Here is a 19,766-nt window from a genome sequence, read left to right as displayed (position 1 = left end):
AAAAAAGAATAAAGGATTATTTTACAGTGATGCACGCACAGGAATGTGGCTATGTGTGAACTTATGTATGTTCAGGAGGAGATGCATTGTCCTACACATGGCAGACACTGCTGTCTATCTAAATGAAGAAAACGGACAAGGAGGCTATGCTGTCCAACAATAAACACAACAGCAGTCCTTCACTCACCCTGCGCCAACGCTGACGTGTGGCGTCAGTAAAACCACATTAAAGTTGTCTGTGACAGCGGCCACACCACGGATCATAAACCCTGCGATGCTGGCTGGAAACAGAAGGTTGCTAGATGAATTTCCAGAGCTGAGCTCAGCGTCCACCTGGCACCACCAGCTGTTTAAAATAAGAGGCAGTCTGACTTCAGTCTGTATTGCCACACCACAACATCATGGAACATGCACCATCTGCAAAATGGCATTGGGCCCTGGATATTGTGTGTGTGTGGTTGGTTATTCAAGTGGGTACTGTAGTTATAGCCTATAGGTCTATAGTCTCTAAACTATGTGTACTATCCTTCATATCTTGCATATGGTTGATGGCAGATACTAGGCTCTTGTGTACAGTGCAAGTGCATAGCTGCATGTACATGTGTGGTTCATGGGGGGTTGCTCGATTATGACTAAATCAATCATTTTGGGCAATATTAAGATAAATATTTACTTAACAGAATTATTCATCGACTTTAAAATCATCCCAATTTTATTGTCATTATTACAGTGGAATTTCTTCAACGTTTATTCTTCGGTTTCTCTGACCTTTATTGTTTGGTCAGTATTAGCATTTGTTTTGTATTTCAGATGATCAAACAAATTGCTCGTCTTACCTTGTAATGCAATGTCTGCATGCACTTATTTAAACCTTGGCCACATTTGGAGTCACATATGTCGAGCTGTCACATATGTCATGATGGACAGCTCGAATGACTGTCACTCACAGGCTGGCAAGTTGGCAACATGAAGTCTGAGATCCACATTGAACTCAAGCTAGAGATCCACAATGGAGCCATGCCTTTCCCATGTGGATCACAATGATTACATTTTATTCCGCCTACAGTCCCTCTCTATCCCTCTTTCCATCTCTGGTTATTTTATCCTGGAACCATGGCTTCTTTGGGGAGTCAGGATAAATGGAGTGCAACTGGATAGACATGAGGGTTGGGAGTCGGTTATATGGATGCAGGCATGGATGGAGAGAGAACACAGACGGTCGTCGGCTTAATGTAATGCTGTTTGGGTCATTAGCAGCATTTTCTGCTGATACTTTGCCAGTACTGTAAAAAATAAATCCTGCTGTGCTTGATTTTGTTGAAATTGTATCAGAGTTACTCCAAAACCGGTGCACAGTGTGCACTGTTTTGTGACATTTTCCTTCTGTGTCATCAGCCTGCATAAAATGGATACCAAAATGAGCTAAACCCCTTATGCATAGAAATGTGTAGAATACAGAGACAAACTCTGAAGAATATGTGATGTGATAAACAAATGGAGGTGCGGTAGACCTAGTTTAGCTAAACATTGTGTGTAGGAGAGGATGTTTTATTCATGAAATAATTAAAACGTATTATGAAAATTATAACGCTTGGCTCCAATGATAAAGTGCTTTTGTTCCACTAGAACAATAATTGACTTTTCGAGCTACTTATCCTTAGTAGCAAGCACACCATAGATTGTTGCTACATCGCATCCTGTGGCTGTGTATTGGCGTATGCACAGGATATTTTTGATTACTTAGTTGAAATGCTTGTTTTGAGTCATTGGATCTAGGGCTGGGTGCAATAACCGCAATATCGCAAAATCGCGGTAAAAACAATGGTGTGATATTAAATTAAAGTTTATCATAATAAACACGGAATCAGTGAGGCTCAGTCTAATCATGTCATCAATAATGTACTGTAACACGAGCACAAACCAAATGGTTGGAACCTTTTCATTTATCATATGTTTGGCTGGTTAACTTGGAATTTGTTTAATATGTTGATAAGAACATAAGATAATAGGAATAAAAGGATTATTATCCATGATGAGGGCTGAGGGACGTTATTGAATGGTCGGTTTGACCCGACCGACCTTTCTTTGGAGCGAGAATGCGTGCCGATGCGATTCCAAATAAAAATTACAGTGTTTGAAATCCTTCCAATCCGATAGACCTACCTATTAACCTCTAAATGTTTGGTCAGTCAAAAGATAAAAACTGTTCTGTCCGTCCTCCTCTGTCTGTAAACATTTCCTCGAGCGACCAGTGGAACTGATGTCTCTGTCTGCACAACTCTTCTTTTCTCTCTCTCTCCCTCTCTCGCTGGCTGCTCGGAGGTACGTCTCATGCATGCAATGTTCATGAATCCAAGTACTGTAAGTGACCGTGAGGTATGCGGAAGTGCATTTTAGATAATGCTGTAGGACTATTTGTGGAGGTGATGCGTGACATGACTTGACCTATCCTAAACCATACTGCTGTTTGTTCTCCGCTGGCATAAAATCAAATGTATATTAATTTGAAACATGTTACATCGATGCGCCCTTATCCATACACGTGTTGCCTAGTATAAGGTTTCCCCCTCTATATAAAAAATGACAGCATGACACAATGACAATACATAACTCTAATGTCGTATTTCATCTGACTCTGAGCAATGCGCCTGGCTGTTACAATAACGCATGGTATTTTATTGGCTCAAAACAATGTCGGACAGTGTTTTAAATTAGGCTACTCCAACCCAGACCCAGTGCCCACCTCTAAATGTTGTCTGTTGTTGTGTCAGTCAATGGGATCGCAGGAAAAAGATGCTCAACTTGATCTGAAATGACGTCCAAAAATAATATTCCTTTTTTAACAGATGTATGTCCGAGACAGTCCGATTGACACCCGAACAGTAACATGTCAATCTTTCCTTAATAAAACTGTAGTCTAGTTTTATCCGTTACCAAACTGTGTTGGCCATGCACCCCTGTTACCTCCTGACCTAGCTGACGCACCCCCCCAACACCTTCTTGTTATTTGCCCCCAAAATATTTGTATGTATATAATCAGTTAATCACACAATCAAAGACTGAATCATTTGCAGCTGGTGTTAATTACCTTGTGCTGCCAAGGGTATTCACTATAGTGCTGTTACACACTTGTGGATAGTTCAGTTGTCCTCTTGAGTTGAAACGGAGGAGGAATTAACTGCCATACCGGTGGTAAGGGAGCCGACAATAACCGCGGTAACAAAAATCCCATACCGCCCCAGCTCTAGTTGGATCTCCATTTTACATATTTCAATTTGAGTGGGAACAATTTTTGTTCCAACAGTTGGTAGTACTCATATTATATCTGCATATATTTTTGATTCCCCCAATCAAGTCTAATAATTGACTTGTGAGCCCAATATCAAGCATTTACGTAGCAATGTAAAGAGCAACTGTAGTTAACACACCAGTCGATGCTAAGCAGGACAAATTTAACTATATATGAACATAGTTACTAACCTTTTGTAATAGCGGTGGAGATATAGAGGCCATAGGGATTATGCAGACATATTGCCCAGTAAATGTAAATAGCGTTGTGAAATGTTCTACACATGTTCTGCTTGCAGCTATATTTATTATTATTATTACTATTATTATTTGAGAGAGAGAAAGAGTTTGGGGCTTTTTTTCCATAGATTTAGTCGCTTGTTTCTTGTGAAATCTGGCAACGCTGATGTAGACAACATACCTAAACGGATCATAAGAAAGTGCGTGGAGAAGATTGGATTGCATAGTGAAGGATTTTCATAATTCATGGATGGTATGGCTGCATGGAAAGGGATGTGTGACTGGAATAAAAATGAGTCTTCTCTGTTTCATGTGTCTTTATGTTCTAGGCTACAGAGCTACAGAGACCATTTGAACTAATAATAGTAACGTTATCCTTTTGTTCATTTAGTAGGCTAGTGAAATAGTTGCACAATGGACATTTCTAAATGCTTCACTTTTCATTACAACCTATTGATAGATTCACTTCTCCTGCTGCTACAGTAGCTCATGGTCATGCCTCTATCATCTGCATTCTTTTGAACTCACTATCTGCCCTAGACTCTCAAATGGTCCACACTTCTGCTTGTCTGCGTGTGACTGATTTACTGGACCAGTCACGTACAACTATTGATTCTATTGGTTACTTTTATGATAAATTGAATAATCAAATAATAACCCCTTTTAATTTTTTATAATTTAGACTTGTTAAAAACATTCAAATTAAATTGTTTATAATGGACTTATTATTGACTTGAAAAGACTTGATTAATCTGATTAATAGCTCAGGCTGTTTCATACTACGCTGTACAACAGTAGCACAAGCATAGCAGCACACCACATCACAACATGATGTGAGCTTGTACATCTGCTGTTTAGGAATATAGGGATGCCAGGTAAGGTCCATTGTTGCAACCAAACTGGACTCTACACAGTGACAGTCCATTATGCTACTCGATTAATCAAACCTTTCAGCCACAATTGCATTCCTCCATTTACCAGTGCTTCCCAAAGTGGGGGTAGAGGCGTTTAGGGGCTGTTGAGAAAGTTCCAGGGGGTCCCCAGTGCTTTTCACAGACTAGAAGTTAGCCCAATGAGGAGATCAATCTGGGGGTGAAACTATCCCAGCCCCATTTCTTTAAGTTGATTGTTCTTGGCTAGGCCTACTAGTTTTCCTGTTGTCTTTCCCATTTCAAGAGAGACTATGTTAATCTGATGCTTTTTCCCCTGTTAAAGTTGCCTAAAGTAAATATTATGCTGTATCATATTCTATTCTATTTCATATTTCATATTCTTAACTACAAAACATGCCTATTTCTGAAATGGTACAATACTGTAAATGTAATGTAATGTAAATGTAATATGTGTAAAATGTAGATGGCACTATAATTGCATTGTATATAGTCATAGCACGCCATAGTACATATGTATAGCATAGTAGTATATAGTTTATATGTATAGTCTCATAATATAGATATTCCACTGTTACTTTCTTAGCTTACGCATGTTTTATGATAAATGCTTTTGTGATGTATTCCCATGCTTTTGTTCTTGATTATTGTAAGTCGCTCTGGATTAAGAGCGTCTGCTAAATGCCTAAATTGTAAATTGTAATACATGAAGCATTTTATGTTATAGTTGGACCCAGAGGGAAATTCATGATCATTTGATAAGGTTTATAGCCAACTGTGTGTGTGTGTGTGTGTGTGTGCCTCTCTCTCTCCAGGCTAAGTCATGTATCTGTCACATGTGCGGGGCTCACCTTAGTCGTCTGCACTCGTGTCTCCACTGCGTCTTCTTTGGCTGCTTCAACAAGAAACACATCCACGAGCATGCCAAGAGCAAACGCCACAACCTGGGTAACACACACACACACACACACACACACACACACACACTCACACTCACACTCACACTCACACTCACACACACACACCCTCTACAGGAGTAGAGTTCTCAGAGAGCAGGTGTGTGTTGGTGCTGCTCCACTACATGCATGATGCCTAGAGTTTGTTTATTTACAAGTAACAGAGAGACGGGCAGCAATGCTTGTGACTTATTTCTAAACTATGTTTTCAGATACATTTTAGCGTGCTGATTACGTTTTAAACTATTATTGTCTTTATGTCATCTTGAATGAGATTTTAAACGGAGTAGTGCTGTAATCATAACCAGGTGTGTTTTGGAGGAACGTGCAGCAATTGGAATAAATGAAATCAAGATTGAAATCAAGATTCATTTTATTCAAGCGGGCCTCAACACGTCATCACGCAGCACATTTCTGTTCTTTTGATGTAAAAAATGCACACAAGCGGAAAGTTTTCCATTGTTTTGGCATAGATTGTTAGGTATGCCCCTAAAATGACCACGAATATGCTAAAAAAGAAATGTGTGAAAAATCGCTTTTTCATTTCCCTACGTCTTTAAAACCAAACATCAAAAGAGATGTAATGAATACCCTCTGCAGGTTCTCCATCAGTAATTCCTTCTCTTCCAAAACAAAGGCAGCTGAAAAGCTAATTATACAGGAGAGAGTTTTAATGAAGAGCCAGCCTCTGACACTTAAAGCACAGAGTAAAGTGTGTGTGTGTGTGTGTGTGTGTGTGTGTGTGTGTGTGTGTGTGTGTGTGTGTGTGTGTGTGTGTGTGTGTGTGTGTGTGTGTGTGTGTGTGTGTGTGTGTGTGTGTGTGTGTGTGTGTGTGTGTGTGTGATTGAGGGAGATTGGATCACAGTAGGAGTTACATGAGTAGTCCATTTTGTTTAATTTTACACACTCAAGAGTTGAAGAGCTAATAAGGCTCCATTTGGTTACTAACTCCATCATTTAGCTGGGGACAACCTGGAATCCCCTCAAAGACCACTGGTGGTCCTCGGACCACTGGTTGAAAACCACTGCTCCATCAGGAGATCTCAAAGAACGCTCCCTTTCCAAGGCATAGAGTGGCGTATTCAAACTAGCGCTGGAAACCAAACGCTAGCTCCCTAATTGGTTCACCAACCTATGTGCCCGCCTCACTGGTTCATGTGTCTGGCCCCAGCCGCAATACGCTGCAGGACCTATGATCAGCCAGCATGTCCATTGCACTTCAGTTCTCCGTCTCAGTTCTGGAGGCTTGGTGCACACCGGCCTAAAGGCATACTTTCAGAGGGCATCGATTAATGCAGACGTTGTCGCCTGAATCAACGACAAGTCTGCTCCAGGTCAAGTCTGCTCAAGACGGTTTGTGACAACGCAAGCGTAAAAGAAAATCACACCTGTGTGAACTGAGTGGTGCAATCCCCCCCCCCCCACCCACCTCTCTCTCTCTCTCTCTCTCTCTCTCTCTCTCTCTCTCTCTCTCATTAGCAGGCAGCAGGCACAGCACTATCCCTCTCTCTGTTTCTGGCGCCCCCTACTGGTACTAATAAGTCATATACTCGTGCTCAGATACACATACGGACATTGCTTGTTGTAGGAGTGGTTGCACCACTCAAAAAGCTCAACAGAATCCAGGTCTAGTCAGTCGTGGAAGCACGCAAGTGACAATTTAACGGGACCACACCCGCGTAAAGGTCTCATTGAAATGAATTACTAAGTGCGTTAATCGCTGCTCATCTGAAAGGACCTTAAAGGTGTGGTCAGCCCGCAGCTGATGGAGGAAAGGAAAGCGGACTTTGTGCTCAATTGGTAGGCCTACTTGCCTGACCGGGCAGGTCTAGACAGCTTTCACTTGGCTCAGTCACAGCAGTTTTAATTATTATTTTTACCCCGGGTATTCGGCCATCCTAAATGTCAGACGCTAGTTGGTACCTTGGGTGGTTTCCTTTGCTGTTGGTGTGTGAATGTCAGGTCGAATCCAATGTAAAAGCTTACATCACAAAGCTTACATACTTTTATGCAAACCACATACACTTTTATCACTGTCACACTAGTGTCAGTTGTGTCATTTAATTTAGCTGCTAATGTCATTAAACTCATAACTGCAGCACACCAGGGGGGAAGAAAAGAGACTACACACACTATGCACACAGCATGTCTGAACTCACACACACACAAACGCAGAGTATCATTGGAGAACCAAGCGTGATTGAAACGGTTCTTAGGGCTTGGGTTTTGGAGTGAAATTATATTCTTCCACTACAAATTTCCTCTGAAGTGCCGTTCTGCTTAAAATCTGTTGCATTCTGAACCGGGTTCCCCATAATAAAAAATGGGACTGGATATTCTCAGCAAGGAGATCCGACACTTGAAAAGTAAGTACATTGGGAAACTGCACAGTTCTAAATAATAATAATATAATATCATTTTGACTATGGTGAGTCTGATGTATGTTATTGTAAATCTGTGACATACGTTTATTTAATGATCAATAAAGATTTGCTGGTGGAAGAAGTATACAGCTTCACTCCACTAGTAGATGCACATCTTTATATCTGCACTGTGTCAGAAAACCACCAAATGTCATCAGCACTCCGCACTTAGAAGCAAGATGAGCTCTGAAAGTACCTCTTTCAGTGTGTCAGTTGAGAGGATGTAACGATGGTGGACACAGTGGCAAGAAAACAAAAATACATCTGGGATTGTCTTTTCCCCTTTGGCAAGAAATGAAAGGGAGGATGATGAAAGTAAAAGCCATTGTTTCAATTGTTGCAAATTTGTGTTTATACAAGCGGCCCAGCGGGAGATATTAAACTTGTGGTCTTCAGGCTCAGCTAGTCTCCTGTAGTACAGTCACCCCTATTGACCTCTACCCCTCATGGGGAAACATGATCCCAGACATGCCCCTGATGTAAACACCTGAATCCCCCGGGGTTTCCTGCAGGGAAACCAAACATCTTTAATTCAGACAATGGGGAATCCTTCCGTTTACCAAGAACACTATTATACTTCTGGGCTTTAGGCAGTATAGGCACGGCTTGTCTGAAACTTGCACTGGAGAGAAAAATTGTGTTTAAAACGGTGTGACACTTATGTTTGCTCTGGAGAGTGAAGTTGTATACTTCTTCTACAAGCTAATCTTTATTGACCATTAAATAAACGTATGTCACAGATTCACAATGACATACATCACTGTACCATAATCAAAAGGATATTATTATTGCGACTGCAGGTCGCAGTTTCAAGTGTCGATCTCCTTGCTGAGAATATTCAGTCCCATTTTTTATTATTGTGGAGAACCGGATTCAGAATGCAACAGAATTGGATTTTAAACAGTGGAATTCAGCAGAACGGCACTTCCGGGGAAATTAGTAGTGGAAGAATATAACTTTGCTCCAGAACCCAAGCTCTAAGAACCATTTCAATCATTCACACTGTGTGTGTGTGTGTGTGTGTGTGTGGTCTCTTTTCTTCCCCCCTGGTGTGCAGTTATGAGTATTAATGAGATTAGCAGCTAAATGAGATGACACAACTGACACTGGTGTGTGTGTGTGTGTGTGTGTGTGCGCGCACGCGATAGAAGGAAAAAGGAACGATCTCAACAGACAAGTGTAGGCATAATTAAGTCGTCTTTAGGACCTCAGTGGAATTGGCCTACATCAGACTCCACCCTCCCTCGTCTACCCTAAAACAATGTTTTATCTCCGGCCTCAGCAGGTGGAGTCTTCACTTCCTCTCTAGCTCTCTCATGTTTTCTTCTTTAATGTGCTGTTGGTGTCTCTTGCTGGTTGTTTTCATCTGTATTAACCAAGCCTCCAGAACGGCTGTCCAACTGTGAAGCCGCACTATCCTAATGGCCAAAACTGGGACTGCAGCATGTTCATGGAGGTGGACGGACATTCAGTGACTTCAGTGTGTCAACCCTGACCTCAAATTTTAGACTGCTCTCAACTTCTGCTCGTACTTCCGGCAGTCTTCCGGGTGCTTCAAAACGCCACTGAGCAACTTCCATTGAAATGAATAGCGTGGGGTGTGGCTGTCGCTCCTCAGGCCTCACTCTATCCTTTAACTCTATGACATTAGCTCAAAACGCCGCACTGCGACGCATTTTGAGCTTGTAGATCTGCTATTTTTGATACGACAGTATATGCAATGTGGCCCTCTGGAGTGAGTGTGGAACTGTAGTGGTCCTCTCCATCTTCAAAGTTGCCCACCCCTGATTTAACAGACAGGAAGCCAGTGTAATTATCTGAGAACTGGAATGATATGGTCCACTTGCTTGGAGTCGAGCAGCAGCGCTCTGAATCAACCTGCAGCTGTCTGAGCGATTTTGTTATGGAGACTTGTAAAGAAACCATTGCTGTAGTCGAGGCTACTGAAGATAAATGCTTGCATGTACACGTTTGCTGAAGAATAAGTTCTTAATCCTTGATATATTCTTAATGTGATAGTAGGCTGACTTTGTAAGATGTTGAAATCCAGGTCAGATTCCATGACTACACCAAGAATTCTGGCTTAGGTTTAGGTTTTTAATATCACCGAATGAAGCCGAGTGTTGACCTTTAGTCGTTCTCTCTTGCCTCCCAAAAAAACGTTTGTTTTGTCTCCGACGGTTTTTGCACATCCAATGGTTGATTTGGTTAGTGCAATGATTGCCTGTATTGGACCATATTCCCCTGTGGTATAGTTACGTAAACGTGTGTGTTGCCTGCATAATTATGGTAACTTATTTAGCTGTTTTCCATAATGTGAGCCAGTGGGAGCAGAAGAGGCCCCGGAATGGAGCCTATAGTGGTATGGTATGTCATATAATTTCTGTCTGCTTAGTGCTTAAACGTGTAATTACCTTAATACGGTAGACACAAAGTAGTCCCTGTCCTTTGCGTAGTATTTAAACCAGTTTAGTGTGCCAGAAAGTCCCCCACCCCATGTACAGTCGATTGGCCTATATTAATGTGGCAGTTGACCATGTTGAATGCAGCACTGAGATACAGCAATATTAAGACCAAAATTCTGCCACTTGTCTGTGTTTAAGTAGATATAGTAAGTAGACATAACGAGGCAGTTGAAGTCACATCTGACACACTCCCTCGCTGCTGTCTCACACCACTCTGAGAAGCAGGGCCCTGAAGGCCGGTGGCAGGAGTTCAAATATAGTCCGAAATATTGTTACTGCTTCAACATGGAGATCCAATATTTCTGCCCGACAGCAATGGATTATGAGCTTATGTCTGTCATGACGATGCTGTAGCGTGCAGGGATCGTGTGCAGGTTGAGCTCAAAGCCATAATTTGTGCTTTGCCATATGACTTAGTCACTAATAAATTAATTGTAAGCCAGATATTATAGATGTGACATACTGTGCCTTCATGAGCACGCACACACACACACACGCCCGCCCAAGTACGTTCATGTAGGCATTTACATTCGCACTCGACACACACACACACACACACACACACACACACACACACACACACACACACACACACACAGTGTTTGCTCAAACTTGGTGTCTTGGATAAGTTTCTTTATTAGTTACCGGTAGTCTCTTAGTTTTGTATTGGTCACTTTGTTAGATTCTCTGTTTCTCCTTTACGGGTGTTATGTGTCTGTCAGTGTTGTTATTGTCCTGTATTTATTTGTTGTTACTGACTTTTTACTGGTTAAATAAAGGTCCATTAAATAAACTATTATATCAATTCTGTGATGTAGTCTATGATTGTGGATGTTGTATAATCGTGTGAAAAAATTGGGAATATTGTAGAATTATTTGAACAATACAAAATATTTTCAGATGGGAGTCTGGCTGTGACCAATAGCATATCAGTTTGGGGGTCCCTGTCATGATGAAATAGTTTAAGAACCACTCCACTGCTGTAGTAGTATGTAATATCCTCAATGGGTTGTTGTTGCTGTGGTTATTAACCCTTTATTAATGGTGAGGAGACCAAATACGATGTTTGAACTACGTAATTGTAAAAGGTGAAAAAGCCCTCCTATATTCTCTCCTTTCCTTGCTTCACCTTTCGTCCTCTCTCTCTTCTCCTTCCCAATCAGCCTTTCTCTTCTCTTTTCTGCACTTCTCTCTTGTCTCCTATCCTCTCCTCTCCTCTCACTTCCTCCTCACCTCTCCTCCTTGCCAGCCCCGCTGGCCTCTCCTCTTCTCTCTCCTCTCCACAAACCTGCGCAGGATGACAGAGTCAGGCTGTCATGGCAACAGCAAACACTTAGCCGCAGGACGCAATGAAAGACAGGAGGAGGTGGAGAGATGGGATGAGAGGGAGAGTCTGAGAGAAACGGAATGTATATGGACGGAGGAGAGGAAGGAGGGAATCGGAAGAATGGAGGCAGTTAAATCCCACTAGAACATTGAGGATATATAAGTACACACACACACACACACACACACACACACACACACACACACACACACACACACACACACACACACACACACACACACACACACACACACATGCATTGGTTAATGGTTACAGGCAAGCCTGGTGCATCCGTCTTCACAGTTTCTGTTTACTGTTTCTGTTTTTTCAGCAGTGGAGGTGATCCACCTTATCCCTTCATCTGTGTGTAATGTGAGCGAGGATATGATCCTTCACATGCCCACCTATCTCACCTGTTAACTCTCTTAACCGCTCTCTCACTCACACACACACACACACACACACACACACACACACACACACACACACACACACACACACACACACACACACATTCAGGTACACGTCTGTCTGAATGTTGAGAAGCGTTACCTAGGCTTTCTCTGTCTCTCTGTTAACCATGGGGGTTAACAGATATTGTGCATGTGAGCTCATAAGTCCAGCATCCGGCTGGAATAAAAGCGGCAGCATGACATGCTTGGAATAGAGCATTGGTTCCCAAACTTTTCAGGTGGAGATTTAAGAGACAGACGTTAGCCCGGGACCTAAAGTAGTGAAATTAGAAGATCTAGAATGGCTATTTTCATTACTTACTGAAAAACAAACAAAAAAAACATTAACATTTAATTCATGAAAATGTAGCTCTGTTCTGTTCTGATCACTATCTGTCTAGCCTCGGAAACCCAGACGTTTTTATTTCCAGGGAGAATCTATCGATCTGTCTATCTTTCTCTCCCTTAAGCAATTTCTTTCTCTATTGCAACACCAGCTGTGATTTACTGTTGCCAGTATGACCATATGTGATCAAGACAAATTAGACATTTATAGCACATCTATTTCACACTGAATAAAGTAATTTGGAATTTTACTCTCTCCCCCACTTCTCTCTCTCTCTCTCTCTCTCTCTCTCTCTCTCTCTCTAGCCATAGACTTGTTGTATGGGGGAATATACTGCTTTGTGTGCCAAGACTACATTTACGACAAAGACATGGAACAGATTGCCAAAGAGGAGCAGAGGAAATCCTGGAAAATGCAAGGTACTGGAGAACATGCACACTGTGAAGTAGCAGTAGGCATAGCACACACTGTGCAGTAGGCATAACACCGTTTCAGTGTTGTTTCACAATCGTGTGTGTGTGTGTGTGTGTGTGTGTGTGTGTGTGTGTGTGTGTGTGTGTGTGTGTGTGTGTGTGTGTGTGTGTGTATGTGTGTGTCAGGTGTAGGTGAGAAGTATGCATCGTGGGAGCCCACTAAGAAAGAGTTAGAGCTATTGAGACACAACCCCAAGAGGCGGAGAATCACCTCCAACTGTACTATAGGTAACCAAATAAAATGTTATTACCATTACATTTTTCTATTCATCTTTCTGTCTGCATGCGTAGGATGGTTTAGTACGGGGGGATAATGCTGTTGTGCATGGCACAGCATCCTCACACTAACATATTTTTAGTACAACAGGACAACTTGGATTTAGTCATGTGACTATTTCCCCGTCTCAAATGGTGCTGGAGAAAGAGAGTGAACAATGGCTGGGGAGCGTTCAGGAAGAGTGAGGGAGAAATGAGCATGGGTGTGCGGAAGGTGGGAGGGAGGGAGAGAGAGAGACCGATTAGGTGTTTAGCATCCAGTAGTAGCTTACATCTATCTTGTTTACCATCTCTGAGTTTTAGGAAGACAGATGGTGGGAGGGTGAGAGAGAAAGGGAAGGGAGATAAGTGAGAGAACATGGATAAGTGATGGCGAAGAGGGGGAGAAAAGCGATGGAAGGGTGGGAGGGAGAGAGAGATGCAATGGGTTTAGAGAGAGTGTGAGGAGGATAGGAACTGGGCATTTGGGAAAAAGAAGATGAGATGGAGAAACGACGGATACAGAAAGGTGGAGAGACGGAGAGAGTTAGTAGGCAGTTGTAGAGGCCGAGAGAGTAGAGGGAGAGAGAGTAAAGGAACAGAGAGAACTAGACAATGTGATCCTCTGAGCACAGGTCTTCGCCAGGGAAGACCTGGGAAGAACTTATTGTGAGCCAGCAATGTTTCATGGCAAACAGACCGCTGTGTTCATGATTTGAGGCATTTTGTACAAAACGGGCCAATCCTGCAGACTTTGGAAGCCAATCTTAGCCAATTAGTATGGCCACGGCAGAGAATCTGGTAATTAGATGTTCAGAGAGGACAGAGCAAGGAACAGTGATATAACTCAAGGCGAAGCCTATGACGATTTTTCTAATTCCATCCTTTCTGTCCCTCTCCGCCCAGTCCGAAACCGTCCTAGGTTAATAGACATACTGGCAATATGGAAGCATGGTATGGAAAATGGAGATTGGTTGTTTTTAGTGAAAGCACCGCATACTAGCTTCACCCCTTTTCTCCCTCCATCCTTTTATTTCTCATACACACTTAATTAGTAATTTCAATTACTATTTACACTTCAGGCATTTGGAAGATGCACTTATCCTTATGTGAAATGTGATTTTCAAAGTGTAAAATAAACGGAATATACAGAGTAATCATGAGCTCTAGACAGTAAACAACAAGCTAAATAGTCACATAAGCAAGGGGAGAGATAACTATGTAGTGCCTCGAAGACGCTTGGATACCAGGTAAACGATAAACCCGGCATTCGTCTAAACTACATGCTATCATTCTAAATCACGTTTAACATTTGTGGTAGAGAAAAAACAAATATAAGAAACAAAACATGAACAAGTAACCAAGATATAAGTAGCATCAAAAAGGGATACAAGTAGATTATCCTTTTTAGCATAACCTTTGACTGTACTACACTACTTAAGCAATAAGCCACGAGAGGTCTCAGGTTATTTTACACTGGCTGGGGGCGTAGGCCTACCCCCCAGCCAGTGTAAAATACCCGGTAAGCTGGGGCCTCGAGTGGCTTATTGCTTTTCTAAAACGGTTACAAACATATAGCAATATTAACCTAATAAAACGATTTAATTCACAAAAGTAGCTACACTTTGCGCCACCAGAGCTAGCCATATCACTTCCTTGTTTTGCTCGGCAAGTAGCCCCAGTGATTGAAGGAGTGGGTTATCGGTGGAATTTACACCGGTCACGTGACGGTAACCAGCCAATCAGAATCAAGTATTGGGACTACCCGTTTTAGAAATGTACTTTTAACAAACTTGTTAAAGTATTCAATCAATTCTAGGGGTTGAGGTGGAGTCTGAAGAGGTGAGTCTTCAGACCTCTGCGGAAAATTGGTAGTGTGTCTGCACTGTGCAGTGGATTTCTTTGTATCTCTGGTACGCCGTGACAATAAATACCATTGTGTCTCTTGCACAGGTCTGCGTGGGCTGATAAACCTGGGCAACACGTGTTTCATGAACTGCATCGTTCAGGCACTGACACACACACCCCTGCTCAGGGACTTCTTCCTCTCTGACAGACATAAGTGTGAGATGCAGAGCAACTCCTGTCTGGTGTGTGAGATGTCACAGCTCTTCCAAGAGGTGCGTGCGTGCATGCGTGTGTTGGGGGGATTGACTTGGAAAAGTATAAAATATATAAACGTGTCTGTTGTTAATCTATAGTTAACTAGAAAAAGTGCCCTTCCGGGCACAGGTCTCCACCAGGTTATCCACAGATCCGTGCAGTTAGAGGTAAAAACACTTTTGGGCCAGTTATAGCGCCACCTTGAGGCTGAGTTGAAATTGTTCATGTGGCATTTCGTCCTGGGCCTAGTGGGAATGTGGGTGCACAATTTCACGGAAATCACGCGATGTGTTCATGATTTGCAGCATTTTGTTTGAAACTGAGCACTCCTGTGAACTTTGGAAGCCAATCTTAACCAATCAGGATGGAGTCTGATAAATCTGAAAGACCCGTTTCGTTGAATGGCTCTAGAGAGACTGTGTACCAATTTGCGTGATGTTTGGACAAAATCTGTAGGTGTACTGTGCAAAAACTTGTTTTGCACAAAGCGGCCTCCTGGTGGCGCTATAACAGGCCGTTCTGGAAAGTTTGGGGCAGAGGTTCATGGTTGGCATCCAGGGAGTGTGTGTGCAAAATTTGGCATCGACCGGGTTAACGGTGGCTGAGATTAGCTGTTCACGGACGGACGGACGGACGGACGGACGGACACACGGACGGACGGACGGAGTGCAAAACATACTCTCCCCATGCCTTCGGCTGGTGGAGACAATAATGAAATAATCATGCCCATAGATATATATAAGAAAGGCTACATGGCTCGCCATGTGGCGGCCATCTTACTGGGGTGCAGCATCACATTGTGTCTATGGGGCATTACTTTTTAAATAAAGATAACTTGCTCAATTTTCAAACAGTTTGGTTTGTTATAAACGCCAGAGATGTCCGCATACTTATATGCTTTTATATGACATTCATATAAAAAAATTACATTAAGCAGATTTTTTAAATCTTTGTTTGAGCTGCCTTTTACTATTTTGAAAAACATTTTTGAATAGTTCAACTAGCCGATCTACATCGACACATTGTGAGCTTGTAGATAGATATTTTGGTAGCACTTTACAATAATGACCCGTTATAAAGCATTTATAAACGTTTATAAGCAGTTTGTAGACTATTAACAAATCATTATTAACCTGCTTGTTTACATTTGTAAATGATTACTAAAACCTTTATAACAAATTTACAAATAATTTATAAAGTATTAGTAAGTAGTAAAACTATTCATGAATAAGCCATGTATAATACATCTGTAAATGATTATTAAATCATTTGTAACTGATGTTATATAATATATACAAGCTATTTGTATATTTGGGAAATGTGTTTGTTCATGTTTAACATATACTTTGTAAAACATTCCTAAAATATCTATAAATCCTTAGTACATGTTATTAAGTGTAGGAGGACAGTCATACTCGGATACGAGTGACCGCCGATGATGATGAAAGTGACGACAGTTCATCATTTACAACTGTCTGTTAATGTTTGTTCATGTTTAACATATGCTTTGTAAAACATTCCTAAAACATATATAAATCCTTAGTACATGTTATTAAGGTCCCTATAGTAAAGTGACGACAGTTCATAATTTACAACTGTCTGTTAATGTTTGTTCATGTTTAACATATGCTTTGTAAAACATTCCTAAAACATATATAAATCCTTAGTACATGTTATTAAGGTCCCTATAGTAAAGTGACGACAGTTCATAATTTACAACTGTCTGTTAATGTGTTTGTTCATGTTTAACCCTACATAATTTTATGTTGAAGATGTTGTGTTGCATTGTGGGTAATCCTCAGTACAGAGGAACTCCATACTGAGGGTAAGATGGTCTCCTGTTTGCTCAGGAACAAACAAATTAATTACAAACATCTAAGCTTCATATAAGTGGCCAGATATGCACTCATGTTTACATAGTGTTATTCAGTAACATTCGTTTTTGTATGACATGGTATCATATGACATTGTTTATTTAATTGTTTGGAAAACGGTTAGCATGTTAGCTAGCTGTTAGCTGTGCTGTGTAGCCTGTGTTACATGAGAATTCACTGACACTCCATGTAAGTGAATTCTCAAAAACGAATGTTACTGAATAACACTATGTAAACATGAGTGCATATCTGGCCACTTATATGAAGCATAGATGTTTGTAATTAATTTGTTTGTGCCTGAGCAAACAGGAGACCATCTTACCCTCAGTATGGAGTTCCTCTGTACTGAGGATTACCCACAATGCAACACAACATCTTCAACATGAAATTATGTAGGGTTAAACATGAAAAAACATTAACAGACAGTTGTAAATTATGAACCCTACATAATTTTATGTTGAAGATGTTGTGTTGTGGGTAATCCTCAGTACAGAGGAACTCCATACTGAGGGTAAGATGGTCTCCTGTTTGCTCAGGCACAAACAAATTAATTACAAACATCTATGCTTCATATAAGTGGCCAGATATGCACTCATGTTTACATAGTGTTATTCAGTAACATTCGTTTTTGAAAATTCACTTACATGGAGTGTCAGTGAATTATCATGTAACACAGGCTACACAGCACAGCTAACAGCTGTGCTAACAGCTAGCTAACATGCTAACCGTTTTTCAAACAATTGAATAAACAATGTCATATGATACCATGTCATACAAAAACAAATGTTACTGAATAACACTATGTAAACATGAGTGCATATCTGGCCACTTATATGAAGCTTAGATGTTTGTAATTAATTTGTTTGTTCCTGAGCAAACAGGAGACCATCTTACCCTCAGTATGGAGTTCCTCTGTACTGAGGATTACCCACAAAGCAACACAACATCTTCAACATAAAATGATGTAGGGTTAAACATGAACAAACATTAACAGACAGTTGTAAATTATGAACTGTCGTCACTTTACTATAGGGACCTTAATAACATGTACTAAGGATTTATATATGTTTTAGGAATGTTTTACAAAGCATATGTTAAACATGAACAAACATTAACAGACAGTTGTAAATGATGAACTGTCATCACTTTACTATAGGGACCTTAATAACATGTACTAAGGATTTATATACGTTTTAGGAATGTTTTACAAAGCATATGTTAAACATGAACAAACATTAACAGACAGTTGTAAATTATGAACTGTCGTCACTTTACTATAGGGACCTTAATAACATGTACTAAGGATTTATATACGTTTTAGGAATGTTTTACAAAGCATATGTTAAACATGAACAAACATTAACAGACAGTTGTAAATTATGAACTGTCGTCACTTTACTATAGGGACCTTAATAACATGTACTAAGGATTTATATACGTTTTAGGAATGTTTTACAAAGCATATGTTAAACATGAACAAACATTAACAGACAGTTGTAAATTATGAACTGTCGTCACTTTACTATAGGGACCTTAATAACATGTACTAAGGATTTATATATGTTTTAGGAATGTTTTACAAAGCATATGTTAAACATGAACAAACATTAACAGACAGTTGTAAATTATGAACTGTCGTCACTTTACTATAGGGACCTTAATAACATGTACTAAGGATTTATATATGTTTTAGGAATGTTTTACAAAGCATATGTTAAACATGAACAAACATTAACAGACAGTTGTAAATTATGAACTGTCGTCACTTTACTATAGGGACCTTAATAACATGTACTAAGGATATATATGTTTTAGGAATGTTTTACAAAGCATATGTTAAACATGAACAAACATTAACAGACAGTTGTAAATGATGAACTGTCGTCACTTTCATCATCATCGGCGGTCACTCGTATCCGAGTATGACTGTCCTCCTCCACTTAATAACATGTACTAAGGATTTATAGATATTTTAGGAATGTTTTACAAAGTATATGTTAAACATGAACAAACACATTTCCCAAATATACAAATAGCTTGTATATATTATATAACATCAGTTACAAATGATTTAATAATCATTTACAGATGTATTATACATGGCTTATTCATGAATAGTTTTACTACTTACTAATACTTTATAAATTATTTGTAAATTTGTTATAAAGGTTTTAGTAATCATTTACAAATGTAAACAAGCAGGTTGTTAATGATTTGTTAATAGTCTACAAACTGCTTATAAACGTTTATAAATGCTTTATCATGGGGTCATTACAAATGATTTAATAATCATTTACAGATGTATATAAATGGCTTATTAATGAATAGTTTACTACTTACTAATACCTTATAAATGATTTGTAACCATAGTTATAACGGTTTTAATAATCATTTACGAATGTCAACAAACAGGTTAATAATGATTTGTTAATAGTCTACAAACTGCTTATAAACGTTTATAAATGCTTTATAACGGGTCATTATTGTAAAGTGCTACCGATATTTTATCTATTCAAAATAGTAAAAAAAAAAAAAAAAGGCAAAGAATTTTAGGGATAAGGGGTTTAGAATGGATGAAAATAGAGCCCCCATTCTACAAGCTGAAAATGCAGAGCAATGTGACTTGGGGTACTTCTTTGCAGCCGTGTGTATCATCTGCGCTCTCTCTCTCTGT

The 19,766-nt window shown here is 40.2% G+C and overlaps 1 protein-coding gene across 1 annotated transcript in view; it reads left to right on the top strand.

Moving 5' to 3' along the window:
* usp22 (ubiquitin specific peptidase 22) overlaps positions 1-19,766 on the top strand; it is a 30,615-nt gene that overhangs the window by 2,202 nt on the left and 8,647 nt on the right. The window contains exons 2-5 of the mRNA XM_083786932.1: positions 5,234-5,366; positions 12,693-12,806; positions 12,987-13,088; positions 15,069-15,235. Coding sequence (XP_083643058.1) covers positions 5,234-5,366; positions 12,693-12,806; positions 12,987-13,088; positions 15,069-15,235 — 516 coding nt within the window. The remainder of the gene's footprint in view (positions 1-5,233; positions 5,367-12,692; positions 12,807-12,986; positions 13,089-15,068; positions 15,236-19,766) is intronic.

Source organism: Protomyctophum parallelum, assembly GCF_964188405.1.
Source record: "Protomyctophum parallelum genome assembly, chromosome: 17".
NCBI classification, from domain to species: domain Eukaryota; kingdom Metazoa; phylum Chordata; class Actinopteri; order Myctophiformes; family Myctophidae; genus Protomyctophum; species Protomyctophum parallelum.
The sequence above is the reverse complement of the archived record's forward strand: the minus strand, read 5'-3'. Positions and strand labels throughout refer to the sequence as shown.